Source organism: Elgaria multicarinata, chromosome 2 (assembly GCF_023053635.1).
Source record: "Elgaria multicarinata webbii isolate HBS135686 ecotype San Diego chromosome 2, rElgMul1.1.pri, whole genome shotgun sequence".
Taxonomy (NCBI): Eukaryota; Metazoa; Chordata; class Lepidosauria; order Squamata; family Anguidae; genus Elgaria; species Elgaria multicarinata.
This window is the reverse complement of record NC_086172.1, coordinates 26,475,811-26,495,167: the sequence shown is the minus strand read 5'-3', so window position 1 is coordinate 26,495,167 and position 19,357 is coordinate 26,475,811. Positions and strand designations below refer to the sequence as shown.

General features: G+C 43.2%; 1 protein-coding gene and 1 pseudogene across 2 annotated transcripts in view; one reads left to right on the top strand and one right to left on the bottom strand.

The window, feature by feature from the left end:
- Nucleotides 1-19,357, top strand: part of LOC134392123 (aldehyde oxidase-like) — an 80,777-nt gene that overhangs the window by 48,449 nt on the left and 12,971 nt on the right. For both annotated transcript variants that reach the window (XR_010025029.1, XM_063116171.1), the window contains exons 27-32: nucleotides 374-601; nucleotides 3,273-3,368; nucleotides 5,085-5,213; nucleotides 6,355-6,429; nucleotides 14,914-14,966; nucleotides 16,394-16,508. Coding sequence is in view for 1 of the 2 variants with exons in the window: in XM_063116171.1 (XP_062972241.1) it covers nucleotides 374-601; nucleotides 3,273-3,368; nucleotides 5,085-5,213; nucleotides 6,355-6,429; nucleotides 14,914-14,966; nucleotides 16,394-16,508 (696 nt within the window). In the remaining variant the exon portion in view is untranslated. The remainder of the gene's footprint in view (nucleotides 1-373; nucleotides 602-3,272; nucleotides 3,369-5,084; nucleotides 5,214-6,354; nucleotides 6,430-14,913; nucleotides 14,967-16,393; nucleotides 16,509-19,357) is intronic.
- LOC134393524 (ubiquitin-conjugating enzyme E2 N-like) lies at nucleotides 8,050-8,474 on the bottom strand (annotated as a pseudogene).

The window sequence follows — 19,357 nt, the reverse complement described above, 5'->3', positions numbered from 1 at the left end:
GGGCATATTTTATGGAAAAGCAAGAGCCAAAAGTAGCAAATAAGATATGATCTAGCAGTATCCCAGGTTGTTGCCTTGGCTGTAGACCGCAATGCACCATATATGGCTGTGATATGTTTTTCTTTCTTTTTTTTAACAAATTGATTATATGTAAGTTGCTGTCGGAGCCTTTTTGGTGGAAGAGGAACATAAAAAAAAATAGCGAGAGAAAAAGCTTTAAATAGAAATAAATAAATAGATCCTTTACCAAATTCCACACTTAGACCTAGAAATAACTCTAAAGTGTTTGACTTTATGTAAATACTTTTAGGGTTTGAAAGCTCATTGTAAATGTGGTGCTCTATTAAAGTTTATTGTAATACTTGTCTTCCAGATTAGGGAACTAAACATGTACAAAGAAAATGAACGGACACCTTATAAACAGGAGCTCAAGCCAGAGAATCTCCTCCAGTGCTGGAAAGAATGTATGGCAAAGTCTGCATATCACACCAGGAGACCGATTGTGGATGAGTTCAACAAGCAAAATTACTGGAAGAAAAAAGGGCTTGCCATTATTCCCATGAAGTTCCCAGTTGGTTTCGGTACACGCTTCCTAGGTCAGGTCAGTTTCATCATATCCATCCACATGCCAACTACAAATATCACTTTGTACGTCACTGCATCCTCTGGCTGGGTATGAGCATCTTTAAATGAGCGTTTTACAGCACGCTCGTTACTGGCCACTCACGGATGTTCACGGGTCGTTCCAATGACGCTGTCAGCTGTGCATCTCCCGTTCCATTTTCCAGTTTTAGCACTAAAAATAAAATCCTCAGGAAACCCGACTCTTCTGGGATATATTGATATTTCCTGCTGTGTGCAGGCAAAGTTGTACTATAAAATGCCCACTAGGGGGCACTGTCCCATTCAAACTGTATTGAGGCTGTACAAGCCACGTGGTCGCTGCTCTCTTCCTCGTGCAATTACAGCTCGTTGCAAAAGCGGAAGGGAAGCAGGAAGCAGAGCCACAGTAAGGGAATGCGTTCTCCCTCGGTCTGAAGGAGCTCTTTGTCTCTGAGTATTACATTACAGTCTGACAAAACAATTTCAAAGGCATAGGACCTCTGCGAGAACAAAAAGGGGCAACCTCACATAGCCACACTACTTATGGCTGGTGCCGGTGAGCTTGCTCGTGGTCTGCAGCAAGTGGGAGTGAGGAATATCCCTTGTGACTGTGTGTGGTTTAATGACTGCCCGGTCGTGGGGCTAGTCAATCAGTCATGTTTCTTCACTCAAAGCCAGAGATCATCAGGAAGTGCTGCATTTCCAACAATATCGTGTTGACAGGAATCAGGAAATCTAAGATAAACAGCAACTGTGGACCAGGAGCCAAGGGTGAGCTGGGCTGGGGGAGGTTTCCTCCCACTAAATTTTCTCTGCCCTCCCTACTTTATTTTTTTTATAAACAAGTCATTAAAAAACAGTTTACAGATTAGTCTTTCAAAGGCCTGTTAACCCAACAAACTGCCATCGTCCCCCCACCTACTTTTTTTGGGCACCACCCGCCCCAGCACTTTTAGGCTAGCTACAAGCCTGGGCAGCTGTAGGGCCATATTCAGATTAAACTAATCTGAAATCCATTATAATAATTATATTAAATTTTATCCATACCCCTAACAGTTACATGATGGAAGCGCCTCTACAGTAGGTGGGTTGGATTCAGTGGGATCCACTGCATACTTCTCCTGCATCTTGTGTGTGAGAGCAACTGCTACAGTCTGTGAAGGAAGGGAGGATGGTTAAGCCAGCATGCAATTTCACCCAGTAGCAGGGGACAATGGGGCCATGGATGCTTGAACGCTCTGCCCTCTGTCTTTTTTCTTTCCCAGTGGGAAGAGGGATAGAAGAGGTTCAGGAGTCTTGCTCTGTGTCCTGATCTTCCCCTTCCTTGATGGTTCCATCCTCACTTGCTAACTTTTGTGGGGTTCTTTGCCCTTGCAGCCCCAGTTGTAAGGGTGAAGCGGAGATTCCTGGTAGGATTTCCACCTGAAGTCTTGCAGCTTCCACAAGTAAACATTCTGCAAAGAGGCAACAAGTATTCTTCACCTGCCCTTCCTACTTTGGAGTGTGGGTGTATGCACGTGTGTTGGCCATTAGTTGTTTTGCAAAGTCCTCCCTTTCCCCAAAGTTCACAGTTACATGCCCACAGTTCTCTAGCCCAATGGTGAGCAGAAGGTAGATCTCCAGATGTTTTGGACTTCAGCTCCCAGCATTCCTCACCACTGGCCATGCACGCAGGGACTTACGTGAGTTGAAGTTGAACACATCTTTATACCTGCCTTCTGCCCAACCCTGCTTTAGATATGGGGGCAAAACTAAATAGCCCCATGTGTTGACATATGCGCTGTGTTCCCTTACGAGGGCTTGTTTACTCCCTCTGGTGTGCTGCGATAGGCAACAGAGTCGGTCACATTCACAACAGAGGAATGTGGAAACTAGTAAGGAGAAAGAGAAGATGACATGTGGGGCTCTTCCATTTTCACCTATGGGTGTGCTTTTATTTATGTCACCCCTTTTGCACTTTTGTGGGCATAATATTTTGTCATTGTCCGGATAGGACTGACTGCCTGGGCAGGCAGAGCATTGCTACTGGGCTCCATTTATTTTATTTATGCAAATCATTATATTTATCTGTGCTCCTTGTGTTGGTGGTGGATGACCAACATAGCAGTTACACTAGGATCATGATCCACCAGCGCAATGGGGGGCAGGAGGAAGGAGAAAACCCCAGATGCTGAAAGATTTATTTGCAGGCCCAGTGCACACCATAGGGGCCCCAGAAGAAAAACCTTCCAAAAATCTTCCAAAATTTGTTGGGCCTACAAATAAATCTTCTTTCAGTCCCTTTCTCCTTCCCCCCCCCCCCAATTGTGGAAGTATTCCGTTTTTGTTGTCAGCCACAGAGCAGGCTAAATAACGCACAAAGCTCTGTCCTCTGATGCAATGGCTTCCCTGCCCAAGACACACACAACAACAGAATATACCATCTCAGGCGGCCTCCTCACTCTGCCTAATGGGAGGACCAGCCCTGGCTATGCTAGTGTGTGATGCAGCAGCCTGCAGAAGGAATTCTATGCCTGTGCCGTAAAGGTTTGTTTTATCATTCTTTATGTTTAGATCTTCATTCAAATAAACCAAATCTCTATCAAGCTAGGTAAGCTTCCCCACAATACTTTTGCTCGTCTTTAATGCAGTGTGCATCAATGAGTGTGCTCTATTTATTTATTTTGTAGGCTGCTGCTCTGGTTCATTTATATACTGATGGGTCTGTGCTGCTGACTCATGGTGGTGTAGAAATGGGACAAGGACTTCACACCAAAATGATCCAGGTACTAGGAACCGTATCTATCTCATGTATATCTGTGTGTATTACAAATAATTTTAATGAGATTTGTTTCCTTTCCATCCATTCCTTCAACTTTACAGCAACAGTGGAATGCATTGAGGTGGAGCTTTAAAGTCCTTTAACCCTTCACCCCAAGAGTATTGGGGGGAAATTCATGATACTGTTGTGTCAGTCTTCCATAATTCTATGTTCCAGGTACTACTCAATTGTAAAAAGGTGTGAATTGCTACATGGTGTTTGGGATGGGCAGTGTGGATGGGAGGGTGGGGGGAGCTTAATGAGTGAAAAATCAATCTGGAAAGATTCCTCTCTTCCACTGTCTCTCTGCTGTATCTCTTGAAACATTAGTAACTCTTCCACCACTTCTGCCTCTTCCTCATCGGACTGAGTCTATTCCTTTGCCCTCTTGAGAAGCTGCTGCAGAGATGCTGGGTCCAATCCTTGCAAATTATTGCTCATCTTGTCTTAAGATGCTTATCTCAGAACCTGTTTCGTCCGTTTAATGTGAAGAAAGGGATGTAGAGGGTAAAAAACCAACATTTTGTCATAATAGATGAATTATTCACTTTCATTAACTTCTCCCAACTGATATCAAGGGTCAGTAGAATAAAAACATTTGCCCAGTAAGAACCTCCCGTGTAACCCAGCAAAATTGGATTTTTCATCATAGCTATAATCTCCTGCAAAATGTACTAATCATTTTTGTCTCAATTACAAAACTCTTCCACAGTGCTTCATATTATGGATGAATGTTATAACTGCTGAACAATTAGTGCCATTTAGGGGAAGGGGTCCAATAAGGCAGTATGTGCTATCAGAATCTGCAAAGTATGGCTGTGCGACAATTCCAAAACATCCTATTTTTATGATCCTGCTATATAGAAGTGTTGTCCCAGCAGCTCAAAATCTAGGCCAGGCATTTCCAAATACATTTATTTATTTATTTATGACATTTGTATGTCACCCCATAACAGGAAGGTATTTGTGGGCTTGCAGTAAATATAAAATATGTGTGAATATACATCCTAACCGAACAAGGGCAAATATCCAGGTGTGGATATAAGTTTCTGTGCGTGGGATTTCTCCCACTGCTTCTACAAGTGATGGGCACATACATCTAGACCCTGATGTCACACACATTGTCCTTACCCTTGGCCCACCAAATTATTGCTACTTCAATAATCTTGGGGCTTAATTTTATACTGGGCTTCTTCAGATGCAGTGGCAGCATTTGGTGGCAATTTGTGGGTTAATTAAATGAGGGGCCACTTGCAATGCACAAGCTGCTTCCAATTTCCTGGAACAACATATGAATGTGGCATTCGTAGCTTGCTTCCATGACGTTTGAACTGGGGCACTTGGGGTTGTTCGCGGGTTAAACAGCCCCAGGTTCATCCATGGTTTGTTCTTGGGTTAACTTGGCTTTGTTTAACTCATGGCTGTTATGTTTGAGCAGGATCATTGTGTATATTGCTTAGAACTTTTTAATGTAAGCAATTCATCAATATTGTTAAATAAATAAATATGCAGAATGAGTGATACATTTGTACAAGAAAATGAGCTCTGACTTCTCTATGGTTGCATATGGTGGCCATTGTGGAGGAGCTAAAGCTGAAGCCCTTTTTTCCAGCTCCGACAGTTATGATCCAAATCACTAAACTTAACACAGAATATGAATCCATTTCATTTCTCATCCTAGGTTGCTAGCAGAGAATTACAAATGCCAATGTCAAATATTCACTTCTGCGAAACAAGTACGACAACCATTCCTAATGCATGTGGTTCAGTAGGCTCTTTGGGAACCGATGTTAATGGAATGGCAGTCAAGGTAAAGTGTGGTGCTAATCTTCTAGTTAATGATAAGGGTCAAAGGTTCTGTCTTCTTGCAACATATTCATTTGGGTTGGGTGGCTTCTGCATGATGACGACGACAACAACAATAACAATTAATGTACTGGGTTTGTGAAAGAATATTATTGGAAGTGATGTACAAAAATCCTATACATGTTGACTCAGAAGAAAGCACCGCTGGTTTCTTAAATACAGATACTTGGAAGAAATTCCTATTGATTTCAGTAGACTTTGACTTTCCTGTAAGTGTGTTTAGGACTGCAGCCTTCGAAAATGGAAAACGGAGTTCTTATTATCACTAAGCCATATCTTATTTTATGTCACAGAGCTGTTTGGGGTTAACTTACACAGCAACATTGTATTTTGGAGAGATGATACGTACAAAGCTGGAATATGGAGGGAGTTTCAAAGAGTCATTCACTCCACTTCCGAGGAAGAAGCCTTTAGCGAGGTTTGGATTGCAAAGTCAAAGCCTCCAAGAAGGAAGCATTGCAGGTCTACTGTGCAATTGACTGGGGCCTCTAGATTAGGGTGACCCTATGAAAAGGAGGACAGGGCTCCTGTACCTTTAACAATTGTATTGAAAAGGAAATTTCAGCAGTTGTCATTTGTATATATGGAGAACATGGTGACATTCCCTCTTCATCACAACCGTTAAAGCTGCAGGTGCCCTGCCCTCTTTTAAATCTGGTCACTCTAGAATAGCTCCTGCACCCTTTAACTGTTGTGATGAAGAAGGAATTTCACCAGGTTCTCCATATATACAAATGACATTCCCTTTTCTATGCAACTGTTAAAGATACAGGAGCCCTGTCCTCCTTTTCCTATGGTCACCCTACTCTAGATTATCTGCTGAAATGACTTCTTGCCTGTGCCATGGACTAAAGCAGCCTTCCAGATGTTTTGGACTACACCTCCCATCAGTCCCAGCCCACATGGCCGATGGGCAGGGATGGTGGAAGTTGTAGTCCATCTGGAGGGCACCTGGTTGGGAAAAGCTAGACTAATGCATAATGCCTCTGTGGTATAAGTAACTCAGCAGTATGACAAAGGGATCTTTAAAATGTTTTATACAGCAACTTTCCTTTTCTTCTCTCTGTTCTTCCCAATTTCATCAGGATGCTTGCCAGACCCTTCTGAACCGTCTTGAACCCATCATTTGTCAGAACCCCAAAGGCACCTGGAAAGAATGGGTAAGAGTCATTTGTCAAATTACATAACTGAAAACAACATTTGAACTCTATGAAGGGCTAGTTGCTTAGTTACATATGACATTTTGAGCCAGGACATAAACTCCTGTTTTAACCTGCCTAACCTATCTGAGCACGATAAAAGTGGCCAGCTTAGGTTTGAAGAATGTGCTGAAAAGCCCCGAGTTCATACACGACTTGCTTGTTTGGTTTTGTAAGTTGATTGTTTCATAAATGTTGTCATGCTTTTGTCTAGATGTTTACACGGAGCTCTATTTGCAGTGGCACAAAGGGGGGATGTTGAAAATGTGCCTTTAATAGATAATCTTTATCTTACATAAGAGCACAATACATGCAACCACATTCTATAGAAACCCCAAATGATGCTAGAACAGGTATGATGGGCAGATAACTATGGACCTCAGTTTTGTCCCCTTGAACTGCAAGAAAGATATTCCCCATGGCAAGCTGGCATTACCCTGGCTGCACTGAAAGCAGAGAGATCAGAAGATGGACAAAGCAAAGAAGTAGGGTCAGAAAAATAAGTTTTGAGATACAGAAGTTAGAAACATGATCAAAATATGCTCCCTTGAGTTATTTACATTTTAACATGATGGCTTTTTTAAAAAATGAACCAAACAAAGGCAAAGTAGAATAACAAAATATTTTACTAAAACAGAAGATTTACAGAAGATTTTCCAGACAAGCCATACAAAATGGTCACAAGCTTTTTTCCTTGAAGGGAGGGTTTTTACACTCGACAGCAGAACCACAATATTATTAGTGCATGGAGGTTTAATGTTCCCATTTTTGTTCAAACAACCAAGCTTGTCTGTCTAGAGTAGGGTGACCATATGAAAAGGAGGACAGGGCTCCTGTATCTTTAACAGTTGCATAGAAAAGGGAATTTCAGCAGGTGTCCTTTGTATATATGGAGAACCTGGTGAAATTCCCTCTTCATCACAACCGTTAAAGGTGCAGGAGCTATACTAGAGTGACCAGATTTAAAAGAGGGCAGGGCACCTGCAGCTTTAACTGTTGTGAGGCAGAGGAAATTTCTCCAGGTTCCCCATATATACAAATAACACCTGCTGAAATTTCCTTTTCAATACAACTGTTAAAGATACAGGAGCCCTGTCCTCCTTTTCATATGGTCACCCTAGTCTAGAGCGTCTAAGTTAGACTTGGCTAGAGGGCATATTCTAGAGTTTAACAGGTTTGCTGCTTTAACCAATGCTATTAGCATCACCATAAAAAAAAAAGGGGGGGGAGAAAGAACCCACATAATTAGAACAAAAATCCCTGCAGCTAACCCTGACTACTTTCATTCACAGTGCTTACACTTAACTCATGATGGGAAATACTTATTAAAAGCAGAGATGTGCTACTGCTTTTAAACAAGTTCACAAACAATCCCGATGATACTTCTAGCCTCTGCTCAGGTGGAACAGGAGTGAATTAGGACAAGACACCGATTTGCTAGTTGCATTTAAATCACTAAAGAACCGATGACTGGCTTTTATTCTGTAATGTTTTCTAAGACTGTGTCCATTAATTGCAAACAAAAAGGAAGAGGTCTTGGCAGGACAGGAAAAAGTGATGCACACTGATTCAGAGTACATTTTAAATATTATTCATGGCATATAGCCTTGTCCATGCTCTAGCTGTTTGTATGGCTTGGGCTTTATTGGTCTTCCACTGCTCAGCTTCATCATTCACTAGTGGATCATCTGTACTCGGTTGGGAGCGCTTACCAAAGCCTGGATTGATAGCAGAACTGTACGAATCTGCAAAGCTGTAGACCATTTATCTTTCAAAATATCTAAACATATTCTTCCCACTTTGTCTACGTTAGGATGATAATTTTTGGCCATGCAATGTACTTTCGGAGATGCCATTGGGTATTCTTCTGGAAGGAATAGTTCAAGTTTAAATGCCCGACCCTCAAAGGGGGAATCCTTTCATGTGGCTCAGCCTTTATTCCAGGAACAGGTTCTGCCAGCAAGCCCTGGGTGTCCTTGATGATCCTGCAGGGCAGCCCAGCCATCTTGTCTCAAAGGGGGATGTTTTCTTTCTAGCTGCTCCTGCAATGGGTGGGCTTAGTGGTTTCCAATTGTGCTGCTCCCTGCAGCCCCTTTCAGACCTTATATAAACACACGGAGAAGTGGGAGTGGAATCGCACATGCCAAACTCCACGCGTTCACTCACTTGGAATCTTTCCATGTTCTTCTACCACTTCCCTCCATCTTTTCTTCTGTTAAGGAGGAAAAAATGGAATAGCTGCACAATGCTTTTTGACTGGAAGTTATACAAGACCTTCCTGACTGTTAGAGCAGTACGACAATGGAACCAGTTACCTAGGGAGGTTGTGGGCTCTCCCACACTAGAGGCATTCAAGAGGCAGCTGGACAATCATCTGTCAAGTATGCTGTAAGGTGGATTCCTGCATTGAGCAGGGGGTTGGACTCGATGGCCTTTTAGGCCCCTTCCAACTCTACTATTCTGTGATTCTAAGAACCCTGGTTGTTCCTACGATACTCTGCTTATCGGTAAGAACAGAATGTTTAGAGAAAAGTAGCTTTGGGTTTTTATAGAAGTCTCCAAACTCTCTTGTTGACTTTTTTTTTTTTTTTTTGGCTGATTGCAACCAAAACACCCAGGACCTATCAGATGTAATATTCTCAATTGCTTAACCATCACTAGACTGCAGCATTATTGTGCAAACCCTTTTATCCACTTCCTCACTTCTGCAGCACAAAATTCTGCTGCCTGCCTTAGCATGATGCAACATTTATATGTATGTATGGAACTCCTTGCCACATGATGTGGCAACGGATGATCAGGGGTCACAGTGTTAGATGGCTTTTAAATGAGGTGAGACAGTTGTATGGAGAACCTGGCTTTGGGTATTAGCCAAGTTAGCTAAATGGGATCTCTGTGTTCAGAGACAATTTTCTTCTGCATACCATTTGCTTGGAGGCGAATGCCCGATGAGGACTTTCACTTTCATGTCGTTCTGTAGACTTCCCAGAAGCATCTGGCTGCCCGCTATTGGAGGCAGGATGCAAGGTCTCTTCTTAAGACTAAAGGACTCCATTTTTTAATCTGGTTCTAACTTAGAACTAGACAGCTCTTGGAGAAGAAAGTGCACCTCATTCCCAATTGCAAAACTACTTTCTATTGCTGAACATCTCCAGCAACTGGCTGGCTGTTAGCCCCTTCATTCCTCAGCATGCCACAAGTGTCAATCCCATGTCCTACACAATATCATACATGTATTTAGGGTGACTATGTGAAAAGGAGGACAGGGCTCCAGTATCTTTTAACATTTGCATAGAAAAGGGAATTTCAGCAGGTGTCATTTGTATGCATGCAGCACCTCGTGAAATCCCCTCTTCATCACAAGAGTTAAAACTGCAGGAGCCCTGCCCTCTTGATCAGATACAAAAGAGGGCAGGGCTCCTGCAGCTTGAACTGCTGTGATGAAGAGGGGATTTCACCAGGTGCCGCATGCATAAAAACGACACCTGCTGAAATTCCCTTTTCTATGCAACTGTTAAAGATACAGGAGCCCTGTCCTCCTTTTCATATGGTCACCCTAGCGTGTATTATTGTTTCTTTCCATACGTGCAGTAACAAATCCTGCTTGTCTATTGATATTTAGGGCAGATCCCATGAGCCTTAATCCTTGAGATATATAGATGCTACATTTGCCAAAACTATTGATAGACATCAGTTGGCCTAAGTCTGAAATGGTAGTAACAATGTTTAAGTTGATAGGCTACTTCAAGTAGAGAAACACAAAACTCTTAGGTCATCTTAGAGGAGGTACGCAGTCTCCCATTCCATCCAGCAGATACAAGGGAAAGGGTCAACAGCTCACTGGGCAGTTAGCAGAGCTTGGCTTTCACAAATAACTTTTACTTGATAAAGTGGGTGGCATTTTCCAAAATAATCCGTTTTCCAAACATCATTGGGTGTGGACTGGAAACTGGGTGCTTAAAGGAAGAAGGAGAAGACCAAATTAGATCTACTTGTGAGCTCTAATTGAAGCCCATGGACCTCCTCAGTAGAAACTTTAACAAAGTTTCTAATCCAAAACACGAGAAGCCAACAGCTTGTTCTCCTGTTTGAAGTGTTGTATGTTGACTTTCAGTCTAATTAGGGTAAGTTCTGCCCTGAGCTTTGTTACACAGATGTGCTGACTTTGAGAAGATGAAAAGTAATGCTTCTGTTCTTGGAAATTAACCAGTGATTTGTGTGTGACTCGCAATAATGAAGCAATGTGTTGCCTGTGGCAGCAGTTTCAAGAAGAGCTGACACCTGAGTCTCAGGTCTGAACCACATGTGACATTTAGTCACACGGTGCTTCTCGCCAATCCATTTTTATTTTATTTTACAAAATGCAGTCTAAAATATGTAGAAGACGAGAAATGGTGGTGGGAAGGCTCTTAGCTTTTCCCCTTCAGTGGCTTTTGGACTTTAAAATTGCGGTGCCCACCAGCTGCTGTGCTCCCCTGGGGAAAATGATACAGACATCTCAGGTACTGAGCACCAGGTGTGGTTTAACTAGAACTGAGGTGGTCAACCTGTGTCTGATGAGGGCTCAGATTGTGAAATTCTCCTCCATACAGAAACATTTTCCTGTGCATAGAAAACTAGCATGTCAGGAAGATGGCTGGCCTTCTTCCTGACATCTAGTTTTCTGTGTAGATAGAGGTCCTTGCTAGACCTACCTGTTAATCCGGTGGGGAGCAGGGGCGAGCCCGCGTTGCAGCTAGCACAGGCCATTGCCCCAGTCTACACGTGACACGCAACAGGGTAAAGGAAAGCCCTGTCATGTCGGCCATTTTTTTAAAAAATTAAAGGGGCCATGTGTGCAGGAGCGCACCAACGATAAGGTAAATCTTTTTTTAAAAAAAGGTTCCCTGCTCCCCCCCTGCCCCCATTTTCCCCACACACAATGTCTGATGCACCCCCCGCCCACTCACCCATCCGCCCCCACTCACTCGCCCGTCCCCCGTTTGCTCGCCCGTCTGCCCCCCCGCTCGCTCGCTCTCACCTCCCCCCACTCGCCATGTCCGATGCCCCCTCCGCCCCCCTGGCTGCAATCTCCGATCCCCCCAGCCGCGATCTCCCCACCCTGGCTCCGCTCTTCCCCCCCATCTCTCCTGCTGGGTCTGCTCTTGCCCCCCTGGCCCCCATCTCCCCCCCCGACCCCCATCTCTCCCCCCCCAAGATTCCCCCCCAGCCCAATGGGCACAGCGCTCCTATGGAGCGCTGTGCCCATTGCGCAGCTTCTCCTGGCTACTCGTGAGTAAGCCGCGTAGCCAGGAAAAGCCGCGGAACCAGCTAGACCTTCCACAACCCAGGGCTGCGGAAATACCGGGCCACAAGTGGATCCGGTTATCCCAGGTCAAGGGAGGGTTTAGCCCGGGCTGACCCCGGGATCCCCTGTACGTCATTTGGATGCACAGGGGTGAGCCCAGGTATCAGCCTGGGCTAAACCCTCGTCTAGCAATGACCAGTCTTTCAAATTTGTGGTAGGGAGGCATCCAGCAACGGGTTAACTCCCCCCTACACCCAGGTATCACATCACAAAGATCTTGGCATTAGTGCTGGTGATCTTGGGCTCCTCCCCCAATTCCATCCTGCAATTAAGATTGAGACAGAATCAACAGTATCGATCCCAGATCATTCCTGCCTTTCACCCAGGACAGAGCTCTAAGATGTAAGACAGGCATAGGCAACTTGGTGCCCACCAGATGTTTTGGACTGCAACCACTCACAAGTTCTGGCCAGCATGGGCAATGATCAGGATGATGGGAGTTGTAGTCCAAAACATCTGGTGGGCATTAGGTGGCCTACCCCAAACTGTGTGGTTTTGTTCATCTGTTATTATTTCTGCTGCAAAATTCTTCTATTTGAACAAAAACAAATGTCTCCACTACTCTTCTTTACCCAAATTCTTTCCCCCTTTTCTACTCCTGTCTGTCCTTGGCTGTGGTCAACCAAGGCACCAACAGGAAAGCGAACCGTCCACAAGCCTGCAAAACAAAAGGCAGTTCAGCACATTAGGTTTTTGAGAAGTATCCCGTGGCCAGTGCAAACATCTGCTGAGATGCCCCATGGTGTGTTTCTAACCGCTGATGCCTCTACTCCTGCCGTAACGAGCAAGGAAACTATTAAGGAGATTCTCCCCACATTTGTCAATCACAACCCCCATGTTGGTTCGATTCTGCCTCCATCCCTGAGCTTGCTCTTTTACCTCTTCTGTAAGAACTAGGGCCTAAAAGACTTTCGAAGTACACGCCAAATTCAATTTTATCATTCAGCCAACTGGAAATATTTACAGGAATCATTAGCATACAAATATCACTTTAATCGATGCAGAGGAGAAAAGACATTAGCAAATTAAAAATAGCTTCCAATTTAAATATTTATTACATCTGTTGTGTAAAAGTAATAATAAAAAGAGCTCAAGGGCTACTGTTGTAGCTTATGAACTACTCTGCAAAGAACAGAATGCAGTCATGTGTTGGGTTGAATTCTTTTTCATTATGCTGGTTAAGGCCGTAACCGTCAGCACACTTAACCCAGGAATAAGCCCCATTGGGACATAAGTCTGAGTAAACATGCATGGGATCAGGCTGCATGTATATAAAAGTTATGCAGTGTGATTTCCCACCCCCCACCTCACGATTTCTTATTTTTTCCTCTTTAGAGCCATACCTGTGGTTCCCTATTCATTTCTTTTTCCACACTAGCCAATGAGAAATTCATACCACATTTTATATGATTTCCATTAAAACCACTAAAACAATATCAGCTTGAATAACTGTTCACAGTTTTCAGTAAAGTATATGCCTAAAGCCTTTCAATAGATATTGCCTTTAAATTTCTTCTATAAATGTTACATTTACTGGTGAGTGTAAATATTTACCAGTAATTTTAAGGGGCTGCTGGGGAAAGTGTCAATCATACAACAACACCCCTTCTCAGCTAAAGTAACAGTAAATGCCAATGTTTAATAGGGCATTTCCATAGATGACCAAAGTTTTCTCCAACTGCTATACTTTTCTAGATAATCTATACTGTGCTCTGTGATAAATAGTGCAATCCTACAAAAGTGCTTCCAGAGAGAAGGCTCCTATCACTAAAAACCAAAAGGTGTTGTAAAACTACTCCATCTACCAGGTGGTGGGAAAATTTGTTGTTTATTCGTTCAGTCATTTCCGACTCTTCGTGACTTCATGGACCAGCCCATGCCAGAGCTTTCTGTCGGCTGTCGCCACCCCCAGCTTCCCCAAGGTCAAGTCTGTCACCTCCAGAATATCATCCATCCATCTTGCCCTTGGTCGGCCCCTCTTCCTTTTGCCTTCCACTTTCCCTAGCATCAGCCTCTTCTCCAGGGTATCCTGTCTTCTCATTATGTGGCCAAAGTACTTCAGTTTTGCCTTTAATAGCATTCCCTCAAGTGAGCAGTCTGGCTTTATTTCCTGGAGTATGGACTGGTTTGATCTTCTTGCAGTCCAAGGCACTCTCAGAATTTTCCTCCAACACCACAGTTCAAAAGCATCTATCTTCCTTCACTCAGCTTTCCTTAAATTGAAGTCAAAGTTGTCTGGACACCCTGCAAATTCTGGGAATGGGACATGGCAATTCCACAGTATAAATGCCTCATCTGGAAGCACTCTTCAGTGTGGTTTAAGTGCATAGGATTTCAACCGAAAAGTCTGCAACCAAAAAAATGTAGAATATGTCTAGAATTAGACAGCAGGATACTGTGAAGGTGGGAAGATGCCAAAGTTGGTGGAAGTATTTAATGAAAGCATTACATGTCTGAAATACAGTAAAATGAAACTAATTACAAAGGTCTAAAAAGCATATAATCTGAACTTTTCCCAGGCTATAGCAAATTATAACACTAAGGAAAGAATAGATCAAAGGAACTTGGGAATTATTGAGATTCACCCATGTAGAGAATCAGGCTTGCTGGGGATCTTTACCAGCATGGCATGGTAAAAATCTACATTTACCAATAAAGGTAAGATATCACAATCAAATTTGATACTTATTCTAAGGTTTATGGCAATTCTTGGAGTTTACCAATTCTGGCATTTCTCCCTGGCCTCCTCAGATATTCATAGCTATTGATATTCACAGAATTTCTGGCATTTACCGTTAAGTGTGTGTGTGTGCGTGTGTGTTTAATTATAGATACAGTTACTTTGTTTGCTTTTTTGTTGTTAATGTGACAACCACACCAAACTTGAGTGAGATTTACTTCTGAGTAAACATGCATAGCACTGCTAATATATATTGGTAGAAGAAACCTAGGTAGGTGTACTTTCTTCCCCTTTTCTGTTTTAGTTTGGAGATATATGTGCTGCAATAAAATATATATATATATTGCTTGGGCATCATCATGTTAGCATTTTTATACAACATGATTTTTGGAACTGAATGTGCTTGTTTCTTTTACAGGCTAAAGAAGCTTTTGAGCAAAGTATTAACCTGTCTGCTACAGGTTATTTCAGGTACTAAATGTTAACTCATGATTAACTTTAAGTAGTGAACGCCCAGAGGGGATTATTGTCACATGACAGAACAAGATAACTGAGATCTTCCTGGAACATGAATGACTAAGCTAACAATTTGAGCCATCATGTAAACTTCTCAGATTTAAGGGCCACATTGCAAATGGCCTTGAGGGTGCAGGTCCGTATGGAAGATATTATTAGCACCACAGGTCAAATATGTGATCATGACTTTTAGATTGTAAGCTCCTTGGAACCGGGGCCTATCGTCTCGCATTCTGCAAAAGCCCACGTAGAGGGACAGCAGTCTTTATCCTTATGTTTTGTTTAGTTAAAAGTGCTGCCAATCAGTCAGAAGTCTTTTGTAGATTTATTTTGTTTTTTGAAAAAGCTTTTCTGGCTCAGATCACCCAGGCCAACATTACATTTATACCAGTGGCGAATTCTGGTTCCATTAGGAACGAATGTAAAACTGGTAATGACATCCAGTATATGATATAGCTGTCAGGCCCAGCTTTCTTGAGATACCAGGCCAGCAGCCAAACCTGTGTTAAAGAAACAGCAAACTCCTGTATTTGATCAGGACACAAACCCAGGCACCTCACAAGAGTCCATAGATCAGAGTTCTTAGTGAGCCCAAGTTCAAATAAACTCCTATAATCCAATCAGGAGCCAGAAACTGGGTCTCCAAGCCCAGTCATATGGGCTTTAAGACCCAGGTTCCAAAGGCATGGAATTCAAGGCATGCATTCATTCAGGGTTCAAGAGTAGGCTAAGCAAAGAAGTATCTGATCCCAGTGACATTGTACTCTCAAACCTCCTTTGCCAGTGCACTGGATTTTATGCGAGGGCAGGACAACTAGAGTTCCTCACTTGTCAATCCAACTCTACAAGAAAACTTAGCACGGAGCTGAGAATTCTACCTAGTTGCTTTTCTTCATGCCTTTTCAGCAAGAGTAGTGGTCAAAGGCAACCAATGAATACTCCTATTTCACTGCACTGGCAAGAAGAGAAAGAAGCAATTAGCACAAGACTAGCCATAGTAAACTTAAATTTCAATTTTACTTACTATTTGTTAAACTGTTGGAAGACAGAAATCCTTGCCTATCTGTGGTAAATTGTCCAAAGATCTACCCAGTCTATCATTTGCCCACCCCGCCATGCTGCTTTAACAAAGCAAAATGACAGTGCAGTCTTATGCACCTCTATTGGGAAGGAAGTCCCATTGAGTTCAGTGAGACTTACTCCCAGGTAAATGTGTAGGATTGCATTCATAGTGTCACTCTATTGTCATGATTGGAGTCTGTGCCAATTGAGGCTTCAGCTTATTAATTTAGAGTCTCCATTTCCCTTGCCTGCTTTATTGCCATTTCCAGAGATAAAAGTATTGTGTACTATTCACAAATGCACTTGATTGCTTCTTCTAGGGGCTATGAAGCAAACATGGATTGGGAGAAAGGGGAAGGTCATCCATTTGAATATTTTGTTTATGGAGCTGCCTGCACAGAAGTTGAAATAGACTGTCTGACTGGAGATCACAAGGTAACTAGTGGGCATTACTTAGGATGGGGGGCGGAAAACACAACTGACTTTCTGCATAACTTGTCAAAGACTGTCATGATTCATGAACTCTGCCCTGGCTAGGATGAAGGCCCAGCCTTCAACACAAGCACTCACAGATTGTTCTGTAACACATCAGTAGAGCCTTTTTGGGCCAGCAGGCACATTGTGAATTTTGAGAGAATGTTGTGAATGCTCTCACAAAACGGCTGCCATAGGTGGGCTTGCCCATTCGTATAATAACTAATATCTTGGGCCATAAAACACTAATTTCTCAGAAGGCAAACTGGTGCGACTAAAATGAAAATAATCTGCCCAAAAACGTAAATACAAGGCCGAGGTGGGGGCTAAGACACAAAGCCATTCTTTTGAACCCAAATAAAGAAGGTGCTGGAAATAAAATACAAGTGAGGAGTGTCAGGGAGCCTGGGAGGTGCCATGATCCACAGACACCATGTTGGAGACCCCAGAGGTAGAGCATTGTCAGGACCTTGGATACCATACTGGAATATTCCCTCGGAAAGAGAGCTGCTGTCCCAGCAAAAGGATGGCAAGTAACTGAAGTTTAAGATTGCTGGTAGCACCAGAATTTCAGAGGCTCCAACCCTGCTGGAGGCTGGCTGCAGTTCTTAAAAGGTCCATGGCTATTTCTGTAGCCTCAGGCTCTTGCACGACTGAGAGAAAGGAGAATCTGTGGGAGAGTCCTCCTTGGAGACTGAGATTGCAGGGATGGCTATGATCTCAGGCTGGGAAGGTATGTAAGAGGATGTGAAGGGGTCTCCCTAAAGTGGGTAGGGTGACTCATGGCTGGTCAGTTCAGAGTCCTCTTTGAGGTGATGCTGAGCCTCTGAGCCCAGGGACATGACAAACTGATACTGATCATGTTAGCTTCTACAAGCTGCAGCGTATTAGACATGGGGCCAGAAATCCTGTGCTGATTGTGAAGGACGAGCAAGTTGCATCTCATGGAGATGAAATTGAATCTCCTGTTCTTCTGCAACTGGACAAGCTGTTTGCTTTAAAAGGCTACCTTTTTTGGCAGTCCCGTTGCAGTATTCAACAGCCTCAGTTCCCAGATATTCTGTACGGAAGCAGGACCCCAAAGCCACATGCAGAAGCTTGGGCAAGAGCAGGCTGCTGGGTTCTCGATCATGAGGCACAGAAAAAGCTCCATTTAATGTGAATGGCTTGATGGGTTGCAGAGCACTTGGTGTTGCTTCCCATCACAAAAAGCAGTTTCGAAGCAACTTACACACACACACACACACACAGAGATCTATAATTAATATAATAGGGAATATCAATATAAACCATAATAATCACAATAATACAAGTAAAATTAAACACCATAAAAACATAATATAAAACCAATACAGTACAAAAAGTGTTCATCCACAATACACAAATCTTTCCCCTGCCCCCACCACAAGCATAGAATGAACACCACAAAAGTACCCCACAACAATTAAGCTGGAACATCCAAATGCCTGGGAAAAGAAATATGCCTGGTGCTAAAACAATGGCCGTGTTAGCACTGGGTGACTTTACTGGGCTAACAGAGAAAAGGCCTGTTCTTAAACTGCCTTATTCTATGGGAGAAAGTGCAACGTAATTAACAATTCTCTTGCTGTATGCATGTAGAAGAATACTCTGATTGTGGACAGGACCAGACAACGTTTTATTTTGACATTAATGTTTATGACTCCATTCCCACATGAATTGTCCCACTGAATGGGATGTGCTTCCAGGCAGAGGGCTCCTACTGCTACTAATCAAAATGTGTAGTGCAGCTATTCCATCTTCTCCTCTTTAGCAGATTATTTCAGACTAGCAAAAAAGCCCATCATACAACAGGTGTAGAGGAGTAGTCTGGTGAGGAGGTGAGTGGGTTTTGGCCCCTCAGCTAGGCCGGAAGCTCCTGGCAGTTACCTTTCTTCGGAACTTGGAACTTCCATGGAAGGCCGCAGTTCTGAGAAAAGTCGCTAGATGGCGCCAGAGGGCAAAATCTAGAAGTGGCTTGGAGGCGCCCTCTGGCCTTCTATTTTGGAACTTCCCTAGATGGCAGTTATTTTTCTTGGAACTTCCATAGAAGGCCCTGTGAGCTCAAAATTTTTAAACATGCAAATAGGAGAGAATGCAGAGGCAGTGGATTGGCCTATAAGTGCAAATAGGAGAGAACATGCAAATAGGAGAGAAGGCAGAGGCAGTGGATTGGCCTACTGGTTGGCGATGTCATTGTGACATCACCAACCAGTAGGCCAATCCACTGCCTCTGCCTTCTCTCCTATTTGCATAAGTGGCTTGGAGGAGGCCTCTGGGGTTTTATATATATAGATAAGGAAAAATAAAAAAGACAGAGTGGAAAAACATGGGAGAGCTACAAATTAAAGTTGAGGACATCTGGATGTAAAATTCTGTGAATGAAGCAGGATGACTGCAAGATAAAAATTCTCATCTTCAAGCACCCATAATGTGTATTTCCACTGAAAGATAATAAGAGTGCATCACATAAAGACAAAGCAGCTCACTTTGCATATTTTATCTCTTTAATCTTAGGCATCTAAGATTAAAAGATGATTCAAAACCAAGGACCTTTTCAGTTGACTCTTACAGCCAAACTACAAATTACTTTAGCTTCATAGATCCACACATAAGAACTACACTGCAACTACTATACTACATTATGTTAGAACTACACCATCCTGCTACGCTAGGTTAGAGCTATGGCCGTTTCTATACCTGCCTTTTTCCCCCGGAATCATCCCGGGGTCATCCCTGTGCATGCAAATGACACACAGGGGATCCCAGGAGCAGGCAGGGACGATCCCTCC